The sequence below is a fragment of the Balaenoptera physalus genome (assembly GCF_965194825.1).
Source record: "Balaenoptera physalus genome assembly, chromosome: 3".
Taxonomy (NCBI): Eukaryota; Metazoa; Chordata; class Mammalia; order Artiodactyla; family Balaenopteridae; genus Balaenoptera; species Balaenoptera physalus.
Genome location: NC_138890.1, coordinates 26185167 through 26198051, shown reverse-complemented (window position 1 = coordinate 26198051; position 12885 = coordinate 26185167). Strand labels below are relative to the sequence as shown.

The following is a 12885-nucleotide window of genomic DNA, read 5'->3' as shown; positions in this document are numbered from 1 at the left end:
CATGTAATGTATATTAAGTGTAGGAGAAAAAGAAAATACAACTACATTTAAAAGAGGAAAATGAGAATAACACCGTCCACAGAAAGTGGAACGCAGGCTTGAACCATCCCGTTTTGAGATTGCTTCTTGCCTTCATTCTGCCACAAATAGACACGCAGCACCCTCCTCCAGCTGTGGGCCAGGCCCTGAGCTCGTGGGATGGGGCACGGCAGAGGAGAGGACACAGACCGTGGAGCGCCCTCACGTCCTCACAGACACCCAAATGGAGATTTGCGCGGTGTGGTGTTCGCTACAGCAGAGGGGCTTCTCTTCTCGCCAACTTGGTGGAGGGGGGCTGGTGATCAGGGAAGGTTCCCAGAGAGCACAGCTCCATTTTCGTGTTTCAAGAAGTAAAGTCTGAACGATAACAGAAACGATGAACATTTCATATGTCACCTCATTCAGTTTTATCCTCCTGAAAATTGAAGCACAGGGAGATTAAATAAATGTCCCAGTCACGTGGCTGGTCAGCCATGAAGATGCTGGGCAAATCAGAGAATCCCTGAGCCTCAGTTTCCTTCAGTGTAGAAAGGGAGTGATGACCTGCATCGTGGGGTTATTGTGAGGATGAAATGAAAAGGTGCATATAATGTTTTTAAGCAGGTGTCTGCCACATGCAGCATGTTTAATAAGTAGCAATAGTAACGACAGTGACTGTTGCTGTTTGACTGAGGACAGAGGAGGAACAGGGTAGTGGTGGTTGTAATTTGGTTGGTTTGGGTTTGTTGTTTTTTTTTTAAGGGACCATCAGACAATAGTCATCATTTCAGCCTGAGATGAGTTGCCCAAGTTCCCACTGGGGCTTTGCAAGAACTAAGCCTAGAGTCATTCTCTCCCCCTCCCCAGCACCTCCAGAAGAACCAGGATGAGCCTTTGAGTGGTCAGGAAGAGAAGGCAGGAGAAGGTAGAAAGGAAGTGACTGCTTTTGGAGGCCAGGGACTTGCCCTCCTGATCCCCGTCTGACAGCAGCCCTGGTTCTGTAATCTGTCCATCCATCCTCAAGTAGGGTAAAGGAAGGGGCCTGTCTCTTCACATCAGAGATAACCCATCATTGTCTGAACCAACAGTGAGTTCAGGGAAGAAGACCCATCCATGTTGAACACTAGTTGGGAGTCTTGTAGTTGCAAGTAACGAAACCCCACTCACAGTGCCCTAAGCAAAAAGGGAATTTGGGGGGTACACACATGCCTCAGAAGTCTGGGAGTATATTGGATGGATTCAGGAACAGCTGGATCTAGGTGTTGAAAGGATGTCATCAGGATTCCATCTGAAAGCTGTACTTTGCTCTGTGTTGGCTTGACTCTCAGGCAGGCCCTACAGCACCAGGCTCATCTCCCAGTGGAATGGGTGCCTTCTTTCCTAGTAGTTCTAGTGACAGTCACAGAATTTGGCCTTGCAGGCCTTGCTTGAACCACCACTGAGACCAAGGGTGGAAGTTCTTATTGGCCTGGCCTGGATCGTGTGTGTGAGGGTGAAGTAGTGTCTCAAACAAAATTCCAGTGCTGTTTCTGAAATAAACAAGAATGGAGGCTAGGTGGCAAAGACCAAATGTCTATCACACTTGTACGATTCCATCAGTTCTTAGCAGAACCCTGTGAGGCAGTTCTTGTCCTCCCATTAGATACATGAGGAAGCGAAGGTGCAAAGCAGTGGAGAGCCAGGGACTAGCAGAGCAGAGCCCACCTCCCACTGCCCCTGATGGAGTCTCTTTGGTCTCAGGCACCCTGCAGTCCAGCCCTGCGACCACATCCCCATCAGGATCCCTCAGCGGCTCCCAGGACGATAGCGATTCCGATATGGCCTTCAGTGTCAACCAGTCCTCCTCGGCATCTGAATCATCCCTGGGTAAGGAAGGGCACACCTTCAGGGATGGGGGAGTGGAGGGTGCAGGGAGACAGGGGCTCTCCCTGGTGGCTGTACCAGCCCTTCCTGGGGCTAAATAAGGTGGCCGCCTTTCCCCCGCATCCTTTCCTTCTTCAGCTGTAGGGAGGAGAAACATCTGGATATGGCATCCCAGAGGGTGATAATGGTGCTTGATGCTTGGGGGTAGGAGCATAGGAAAGGGGGCAAAACCCAGGAGAATAACCAAAACTGGTGTCTCCCAAAGTTGTCCCCCCACGGATTCTGCCATAGAAGCCCTGCCTTCTTGGGATTGCCCCAGCAGAGCCCACCTGAGAACCACGGATTAAGGTCTGCCTGTTCTCCCTTTCTGCAGTGACGGCCCCCAGCTCCCCACTGAGCCCACCAGTGTCCCCTGTGTTCTCCCCACCGGAGCTGGCGGGCAGCAAGAACAGCGAGTGCGCGGTGTGCTTCGATGGCGAAGTGGACACAGTCATCTACACGTGTGGACACATGTGCCTGTGCCACGGCTGCGGCCTGCGGCTCAAGAGGCAGGCCCGGGCCTGCTGCCCCATCTGCCGGCGGCCCATCAAGGACGTCATTAAGATCTACAGGCCGTAGCCTGGCCCGCCAACGGCCTTGACCAGAGCAAGGTCACCTTTCTGAAGCCCACCCCCACCCCGGGCCGGGCGACCACCATGGCTGCCGGGGAGTCCAAGGGCAGCAGCTGTCTTGCCTGCCGCTCTCCAGTGGTGGGCAAGGCGTGACAGTCGTGGACACGAGGCCCCCGGGGGTCTCAGTCCAAGCGAGGGTTGCTTCTGGCTCGAAAGTGCTTTGCCCCCAAAAGGCCGTCCTAAGAGCAAGCTCAGGAACTGCCTGGCAGACTGCCCTGTCCCCCGGTGACCTCTCAGCTGAGAAATGGCGTCCTCTGTGCAATGCCTTTTGCTGGGGTTGGGTTGAGTGTGTGTGAGAGAGGGGGAGGGGAGGGAGGGAGACAGTCCAGAGAGGGCGAGTGTGTGAGAATGACCTAGAGAGAACGTGTAGGTATTTATCCAGGGATCCTGGCTCTAGGAGGTTATTTAACACTAAGGAATGTGCAATCCGGAGCCCAGACGGTAGCGTGACTAGAAGTTGTTCACTTTACGGGGCTGTGACGTCAGCTGGTTTTGAATGTACAAAGCCTGCACCTAAACAGAACTCCCTCAGATGGTATAGAAAAGGGACACTCAGATTTTCTAAGGCGAGGAAAAAATAGCTCATTGTTTACAGCTCCAAAGCGGCAACTCCTTGGGGAGTAGTTGGGCGGAGAACATAAGAGAACAATTTGCTTTTTCAGTTTCTAACTCAGTCTTGGAGAGGAGTTTTGACTGGGTGCTGGGGCCAGAGCTCTGGGTGGTGTCTTCTCCAGAAGCCTTGTCACCCCTTCAGCCCCAGACAGCCTAATTACAAGCACACCACCCCTTGACTCCATCCCTATATGCTTTTAGTCTGTAGCATCCTCACCATCTCCAAGGAGAAGACAAGCAACAGGTTCCCTTTTCCTGGGGGCGGGAAAGAATCCTAGATGCCAGTGAGCCACCTGGGGTTGGAAAGGGTCACTCCGCAACTCTCCACATTTCCTGCTGAAACACAGGGCCTGGCATTTGCCAGCAGCTGTGGGCATCACCAGGATGACCTGCTGGCCAAGTAGGGGAAGGAAGCAGGGCTTTGCAACCCGTCTTTGTTCTGATTCTCAGCTTATCTCCCCCTGGTCATTACTAAGATGTTAACTTATCATTAGGATGATGTTAACTAGGGACTGAGACACTCGCTGAAAATGCTGACACTGGGACTTTCCCCCTCCCCAGGGTTATTTGCTGGGCATTTCCTGGGACCCTGGCCCTGCCCCAAACCCCTCCCCCCTCCCCCCTGCTTGGGCCCATCTCTGCAGACTCCCGGACCACACCTAGGCTGATGGGCTGGCAGGCCTGCAATTCCCTTCTGGGCCCCACCTCTGCCCTGTCTTGTGCTGTACCTTTAGGGAGGTCCCTGGGCCTCTCTGTTTCTCAGTTCCCAATCTGTCCAAGAGGAAGCCTGGTACCTGCCCACTCCAGAGCTCTTGGTAGGACTGGCACATTTTAAAAGGCCCAGGACACCTTGCAAAGAGCAGGTATCGTTTTTAGTCCAATTCTTAATCTGTTCTTCTGTTGAGGGAGGCAGGGAAGGGAGGACATTCAGTTTTTGCGTTCATATAGCAACTGTTTCTTACCTGTCTGGGGTCCCCCTCGTCAGATCAAGGCCCATAAGGCCAGTCAATCCGTGCCCTTGTGATGCTCCAGGTCTTGGACCATCTGCTTCTCCTCTGCCTGGTATTCCGACCTGATCTCAACTTCAGAAACCCTACTCTTGCCCCTGCAAGGATCCCTGATTGGTTCTTTTTCCCTTATGAACTTGGGAAACACGCCCAGGTTTTAATTTTGCAGCAGAATCTTTATGGGAGTGACTGGCACCCCAGCATTTGCCAAGATAAGAGTTTGCATACCTAGGCAGCGCTCGGCACCCAGCTGAATTTGGTCTGCTGGAGCCTTCCATTTCCCCCACGTGCTGGGTATGGGCAAGGCCACGCACAGGCCCCATGTGAGAGGGCTAGTCACCCCCAGGACGGTGGTTCTCCAGGCAGCAGCTCCCCTGACTGGATTGAGCCATAGTCACAAGCCCCGGTGGTCTCGGCGGCCTGGGGGAGCCAGCTCCTCTCTCTTGTCCCCTCGGGTTCCAGCCAGGGTCAGTGCAACCACTGCCAGGAATCCAGGGATCGAGGGCCTGGACCCAGGGTGGACCAGGCCATGCGCCTGGTGACCTATTACCTGGGAAGAAAGGAGCTGGTGGCCTGTTTAACATGCTCTGCAGCTGCTATAAATAGCCTCCCTGTTTCCAAGAGGAATTAAGGGAGTGTTTATCTTCTAAAAACCAGACATTTCCTGATGCTCTAAACTGATTTATTCAGCGCTGCAGAGGAGCTGCCCACACCGCCCTCTAGGTTCTGTCTGGAGAGGGGGCAGGAGGAAGAGGGAAGGGAACCACTCTTCTTTATTTGGCATCACTGTGTGCCCGGCACTGGGCTGGGGAGGTGCATCCCCATGTCAATCCTGTGAGGTAGGTCTTAGTACCATATTGAGTCGTATCAAAGACACTACTGATGACAAAACACACCATTTTATGTACCACTAAGGGAAAAACACTGCCAATTTCAACTGTAAGATGCCACAGCTATTCGATTCATTTTACTCCGACGTGTTAAGTGGAAAAGCTGTGCTCCTAGAATCAATGAAATACGATATTATCCCCAGTTGGCAGGTAAGAGAACTAAGGTGCTGGAAGTGAAGCAGGAGGTGACAGCACTGGGCTTCAAACCCAGGAGTGCCTGATGCCAAAACCCATGCTCTCTGCTGCCTGGCCCCGAGCCCAGAAAGCTCGAGACTGCTTGAGTTTTCTTCCTTGAAGCTCACCTGGGCAGCGCCTGGAGAGAGCTGGGCACCCGCCCCTGTGTGAGGGTTCCAGCCCCAGACTGCGGCCCCTGTGCCGCCCGGAACCCTGGGAGCACAAGTGTCCTTCCTTTCAGGCTTATCTGCCTACTGCCCACCTTCTCCCGGCAGAGCTGAGCCACGTGTGAGCTTGGGTCCAACCCCAGGGCCTCCTCCTGTTACATGGGGGTGCCCATCAGGGGCAACTTTGGGGAGACACTTGTCCCACCACCTTCCTGGGCCTCATGACCACCACCCCCCTAAGCAGGGCCCCCAGCGCGAGGACAGGAAGACCAGAGGATGCCGCCTTTGTTGTGGTCTGGTGCCTGTTCATCCTGAACCACCAGAGAAACTGAGCTGTTTCCAAGTCAAGACAAACTCCTTTTTCTAGCCCATTCGCAGAACTGGGAGTCTTCTGGGATTTAGCTACCCAGGGCAGCTGTTCCCCTAACTACAGCAATGTTTTTTCAGTCATCCGACAACCACTGGTCAGTGTGGCCTGTGTTCTGGACAAAGGGATGGGAACCGGGTCTAAAGACAAGGCCTGTAGGGAGCTTGCACTCCAGAGCAGGAGATGGGCAGATTTGTAAACTTGTATTTGACCCATCCAGTGCTGGGTCCTGTGGTAGCACTTAGTAGGTACTCATTAAAGGTTTACTGAGTAAATCAGAAATCAGGTTATGAGTCTCCAGGGGTTTGGTAAAACACCATGTATACATGCACACAAAGTCATTCAACAAACATTTGCTGAGTGCCCACAAGGTGTGGGGTGCCGGGAGGACGGAGCTGAGAGGACAGGACCCAAGCTCTGATGTCAGAGGGAGTGACATTATGAGACATTTGGGGCAGAGTCCATGGGCTTTCCTGGCCATTCTGTTGCCTCGGGGGTCTATCTTAGTGAGTACACAGCTGCTTTCCAGACCCAGAGCCCCCTGCACACTTCAGAAAGCCTTCTCTGCATTAGGAATGCCGGGCATCTTGTAGTCACTGAGTTGCTGCCGAAATGGCCTTGGGCAGAACCCTCAAGAGCCCCACCAACCGATAATCGCCTTCAGGTCTTGCCAGGGAGACACAGGGAGATAGCTACCTGCTACTTTCAGGCCTTGGGCCTGGTGGCTGGAAATCAATCCCCAAGTCGACAGAGAACCCCCAGTCAGTTCCAGAATAGGGTTGTGCAAACTCTTGGCGAATGAGAGGCAATCACCTTCCGCTTCTCAATCCTGTCTCTGCCCCGGTTCTGGCAGAAGGACTCCGGCTCAGGAACACGTGGCCTCCCGGCATCTCTCGGTATTTAATTTTCTCACCGTCTTTCTCAAGTCCCTAGTGAGATGACTCGTGCAACAATTTGTCTGTGCCTTATGAAAGTGTCTGTGCACTTTTAATCCTTTTTGAAAGCAACTTTAAAAAGTGGGCCGGGGACTAGCATACGTGGTAGTGTTCTAGAAATCTGTGCTCATCACTGAAACCCTTCTGCAATGTGTATTTGATGTTGGAGTGAGGAAGTGTACGTCCCCCGCCCCACACCACTACCTGTGTACAGACCTTTTTAAAAATGTCTCTCTTTCTGATTCAATACTGTGACCTCTCCAATACAGTCTAATCTTTGGGGATCTGTAATAAAGGTTTCAAAACCTGGGGGAATGGGTGGGGAAGGGTTTGCACTGGTCCTGTGTGTTGTGCTCTTGCGTGTTGTGTGTTTTGATTTTTGTCTGTTTTTATCTGTTTTATATTAACATAATTTTCCTGTTTAAAAAAACAAATACAACTTTGGCTTGTTAAGAAAGTCTCTTCAGGACTCAGTTTTAAAAATCACAGTTGCCTACACAGTTGGGGAGTGGAGGTGAGGGATACAAATCATTGCCAGCCTTGAGGAGACAATTTGAAAAATGTCTATAGAAGCCTGAGAATATTCAAACCTTTTGCCAAGTAACTCCAGAGAAAATATCCCCAGGAAATAATTCTTGTTGAGGATAAGCTCTATATGTAAAGATGTTCATTGCAGCATTATTTATAATGATAAAAAACTAGAAGCAAGCCTGATGACCAACAACCAGGGTTTATAGTTGTCCCTCACCATTCTATCATCAGGGGATTGGTTCCAGGACCACCCTGCCTTGGAGTATCCACGGATGCCCAAATCCCTTATATAAGATGGTGTTGTATTTGCATATAACATACGCACATCCTCCCATATACTTTAAATCATCTCTAGAATACTTATAATACCTAATGCAATGCAAATGTTATGTAAATAGTTGCCAGCACAGCAAATGCAAGTTTTGCTTTTTGGAACTTTCTGGAATTTTTTTTCAAATACTTTCCATCTGAGTCTGGTTGAATCCACAGATGTGGAACCTGCGGATATGGAGGGCCAACTGTACTTGCCAAGAGCTCTTGGTTACAAGTGACAGAAACCCAACTGGAGCAGGCTTTGGGGAATTAAAAGGCTCAGGTAACTGAGAAGTCCAGTATCAAAACCCAAGAACTCACTTCGGGTGCATTTCGATCCAGAATCTGAAAAGCTGCAAGAGGATGTGGTCTTTCCCCCTCTGCTTCTGCCCTCTTTTGTCCCTCCTTCCCACCCAAGTTCTCAAGACAGCTGGCAGCAGGTCCAGGCTACATCCTGCCTTTGAGCAATCCCTGCGTGGACCAAACTGGATCACGTGCCCCTTCCTTAGCCAATCATGGAAGCTGGGGAGATCCGGGGCTCTGCTTGGTCAGACCCAGGACCTGTGCTCACCTCCACCCAATAACCGCACCTGTTGAATTAAGGGTTGGGGGGTGGGAATCAGAGGCCCCATGGGAAAATTGGAGCAATGTAGAAGGAAAGCTGGGCAGGGAGGAACAACAGATGTCTAAGAAAGGTTGAATAAAACATGATACAGATATATCCCTGGGAAATAGTATGGGCTGTGAAACCAGACAGCCTGGTCCTCACCTCCACATTGGGCCAGACACTTAAACTCTTTGTGCCTCAGTTTCCTCATCTGCAAAGCAAGAATAATAGGAGCTCCTGGTTTTAGGATGGATGTGAGCATTATTGAGATCATGTGGGTGATGTGCTAGGCACAGCATCTGGTACTCAGCAAAGAGTTTATAACACAGGAACATGTTTACATTAAAAAATACTGGGAAAATCAAGATATAAAACTGCACATACAAAAAACAAATAACCCAATCAAAAAATGGGGAAAGATCTAAATAGACATTTCTACAAAGAAGACATACAGGTGACCAAAAAGCACATGAAAAGATACTCAACGTCAGTAATTATTAGAGAAATGCAAATCAAAACTACAATGAGGTATCACCCCACACCGGTCAGAATGGCCATCATCAAAAAATCTACAAACAATAAATGCTGGAGAGGGTGTTGAGAAAAGGGAACCCTCCCACACTGTTGGTGGGAATATAAATTGGTACAGCCACTATGGAGAACAATATGGAGGTTCCTTAAAAAATTAAAAATAGAACTACCATGTGACCCAGCAATCCCACTCCTGGGCATATACCCAGAGAAAACCATAATTCAAAAAGTACATGCACCCCAATGTTCATTGCAGCACTATTTATAATAGCCAGGACATGGAAGCAACCTAAATGTCCATCAACAGAGAATTGGATAAAGAAGATGTGGTACATCTATACAATGAAATATTACTCAACAATAAAAAAGAACAAAATAATGCCATTTGCAGCAACATGGATGGACCCAGAGATTGTCATACTGAGTGAAGTAAGTCAGACACAGAAAGACAAGTATCATATGATATCATTTACATGTGGAATCTAAAAAAACGGGGCTACAAATGAACTTATTTACAAAACAGAAGTGGAGTCACAGATGTAGAAAACAAGCTTATGGTTACCAGGGGATAAGGGAGTGGGGGGAGGGATAAACTGGGAGATTGGGACTGACATATATACACACTACTATATATAAAATAGATAACTAATAATAACCTGCTGTATAGCACAAGGAACTCTACTCAATACTCTGTAATGGCCTACGTAGGAAAAGAATCTTAAGAAAAAAAAAAGTAGATATATGTATATGTATAACTGACTCACTTTCCTGTATACCTGAAACTAACACAACATTGTAAATCAACTATACCCCAATAAAAATTAAAAACAAACAAAAAAACAACTCATAAACAACCCTGCACATACACTTTGATTGGATGGATGTAAAACAAACAAACAAACAAAACAAACCACCACCAACAACCAATAGCCCTAAAACCTGACCATGCATTGGAATGACCAACAGAAAAGAAGCAAAATGTCCATGGGGGTTGTGTCTGGGTGATGGCATTATTGGTAACTTTTTTTCTGCCATGTTTTCCAATTTTTCTATAATGACCAGTTATTACTTTTAATTTAAACTTATTTGGAAAAATTATCTCCCTACTCTGCAAAAACCAACAGGAACAGTTGGCCCTTGCTAGAATTCATCAGGAATTCCCAGGCTGATTGTCTGCGTTTGAGATCCAAATTTAGTCACGGTGGAGATAAGGGCTTGTGAGTTTCTAGTGGAGACCAGGCCAGGCTAACCAGTTTGGTTGGGCTTCCTCCAGGCCAGGCTTTAGAGCCCAGATTTCTGGGGTGGAGCCTTGCAGTGGTATCAGGACTGGGGGGAAGGGAGAAGAGAAGTTGCTGCCCAGGGCTGTTCCTCCTGGCTTGTTAGAACAGCCCAGCTAGGTGACATTGAATTTTGGAAACAACAGGGTAAGAGAAATGAACCAGCATTTATCAAGCAGAAGAAACCGTGATTTTCACACATTCTCTCAATGAAACTTCACCACAATATTTGTCTCCTCATTTTACAGGGAGGAGACCAGGCTCCCTCCAAGGTAGAAGTAGTATTAGACCCCAGGTGTGCCTGTTCCAGAGTAAAGAGGCAAAATCTTTCAGAGGCACATTTTCACCCTTTCCCTTAGGTCTCAGAGGCAGAGTCTGCCCAGAACTTAATCTAAAAGCTTAATCCCCGAACCAATCTCTGTCACACACCCACACCTGATACAAAATCAAGTATGACATGGCCTTTACCCTCAAGAATCAACCAATCTGGAAAGGGAAGGCGGACCCCAAAACAGACATGTTCAGACTAGTGTAGTTCTGAGGCTGCTGGGACAGATCAAATCCAAGGCATAAAAGCTCTGGATCATTTAGTGATGTAATTTAAGCATCCTTCTTTCTCCTGGATGTTCAGGCTTTTACCAATGCCTGGGCCATACTCCCAGGCACATAATATTCTTGTCTAAAGCTTCAGTGTACAAAGCCCATGCCCTGACCCTCAGCATCCCTGATGCAGCTAGCCTCAGAGGAGTTTTGCCAAAAAATATATATAAAGACTTCTCTTTCCCTCATTTCCTGGGTTCCCGCAGGACAAACAATCCTTAATAGTAATAATAATAATAAACAAATCATTTAATGACCACTTACTATGTGCTAAGGACATCCATTGAATCCTCATGACAGCTCTTTGAGGTAGATCCCATCATTACTCCCATTTATGGAGAGAAAACCAAGACTCAGAGAAATTAAGTAACTTTATCCCACTGTGCATGGCCTCTCAAATACAAAAGGATTTCTTCTCTTTCTTTTTGTAATTATTTCCCAGAATCTAAACCCAGTGATTTTTCAAGGGCAAATGGGCCCTTGAATATGGAACATATTCACTTGTGTTCCTTGAATACGGAACATATTCACTTGTGTTTTCATTGGCCCTACAAACAGCCATTCAGGTAGGTATTATTGTCCAATTTTACAGGTAAGGGAAGAGAGGCTCAGAGAGGGCAATGACCTGCCTGAATCACACAGCTTGTGAGCTGTGGAGCCCAGGCTGTGAACCACATCTGGCTCCTTCCATGGCATCGTGGCTTCTCTGTGAGTAAACTGTAGGGAGGGGGAGGAGGAGGAGGGGGAGGAGGAGGAGGAGGAGGAGGGGAAAGAGGAAAGAGAAGAAAGAAAAGGAAGGGTGGGAGAGGAGGGAAGGGGAGAGAAGCGGAAGGGAGAGAACCAGACTCAGCACCTAGAAGGGCAAGGAGAGAAAAGCTGTCAAGCCAGGTCCTCAACTTACATAACGTCTATTAGCCCAATTCCAGGGACAGAGAATCTTTGCTTCTCCCTTCAGGCTCAAGTCTCCTGGCTCTTGCAAGCTGGTTTTGGCTCCCACACAGGGATGTGGAAAACATGAACTTTCCAGGCATCCAGCTATGGGAACAGAGCCCCAACCTTGGCTGTTAAATGTACCCAGGGGAAGCTTCCAGAAGTCCCTGGGGCAGCTGCATCAGAGTGCTTTGGGCAGGCTGGTCCCCTTTCCTCAGCCCCCTCCCCTCCTGGCTCTGACCTGCCCAGGTCTAAACCTTTCTCTCTCAATTGAGAGCCTCAGACTCCCCTCCTGCCTCTCCCCGATGCCAGGGAAAGGCTTCAGCCATCCTCTGAGGACTCTGGAGGAACTGCTCAGGAGTCAGCCGGACAGGCCAGAGTTCACATCCACACTCAAACCCCAACAAACTGGGGCACTTGGTCTGCCCAAGGTGCCTTCTGGGGGTGCTGTTCATCTAGAAGTCTGTGTGGATGCACCTCACTTCCCTGCCTCTAGGTGGGGCTGTAGAACCACTCACTCCCCAGGTCCTGAGGAGGATGCATTCCGGCTTGTCAGTTCCCAGCAGGGTATCCACTGTGATGGAGTCTAGCATAGGGGGATGAGAGCACGGGCTCAGGAGACAGACAAGCCTGGGATCCAGGCCTGCCTCTGCTGTGGGGCAAGTTACTGACCCTCTCTGAGCCTCGGTTTCTGCATCTTTGAGGCGAGAGGGTGTCAGCCCCATGGTGGACTGCTCAGGACGCTCCGTGTCAGGAAATGGCTGGCACTTAGGAAGTGCTCAGTAGGTGGTTACGGTTTTTACCAGTACTGCAGGCCTGCTACACCACCTCCCCCATTCATCCCACTCCTCCCTGTCCCAGCTGGGCCAGGGACCACCTCTGTCGCCCCACAGTCCCCTGGGCCTCCCTCCAGGCCCTGTACTGCCTCAAGCAGTGGGCCTGTGACACGGCTAGCAGCATCTACAGGTGATCAGCACAGGTCTCCCAAATAGTAGAACCTTGATTTCAACATCTCCCTCCCCCAAGTGTGGAATATCTGGCATTAGCACACCTCCTACCCACAAGGAATGAAAGCGAGGGGCAATCAAATGGCAGGGGCTCCCAGGCCTCTGAGCTGGCCCCGGCCCCTCGCCCCTTGCTTGTCTTGGCTCCCTGTCAAGAATGCTGGCCCGGGCCTGGGAGGCTGACTGACCTCAGACTCCGGAGGGAAAGTCACACTTTCGATCAACTCCCGGAGCAGCCCTGCATTCCAGGAGGGGCGTGGGAAGGGCCAGGCTTCCCCCGGCTGAGCTGAGCGGAGAGCTGCCTGCGGCCTGCTCATCCCCGCAGCAGCCTCGGCGCTGGACCACGCCCACCTTGGCGTCCCCTAGGGGAACCTGCCCCACCAGGGAGG

The 12885-nt window shown here is 49.9% G+C and overlaps 1 protein-coding gene across 3 annotated transcripts in view; it reads left to right on the top strand.

The window, feature by feature from the left end:
- The window catches only part of NEURL1B (neuralized E3 ubiquitin protein ligase 1B), a 40573-nt gene extending 33412 nt beyond the window's left edge, over window positions 1-7161 (top strand). For all 3 annotated transcript variants that reach the window (XM_082456474.1, XM_082456475.1, XM_082456476.1), the window contains 2 exons: window positions 1759-1884; window positions 2255-7161. In XM_082456474.1, coding sequence (XP_082312600.1) covers window positions 1759-1884; window positions 2255-2499 — 371 coding nt within the window. In that variant the 3' untranslated portion in view covers window positions 2500-7161. The remainder of the gene's footprint in view (window positions 1-1758; window positions 1885-2254) is intronic.
- The last annotated feature ends 5724 nt before the right edge of the window (window positions 7162-12885 follow it).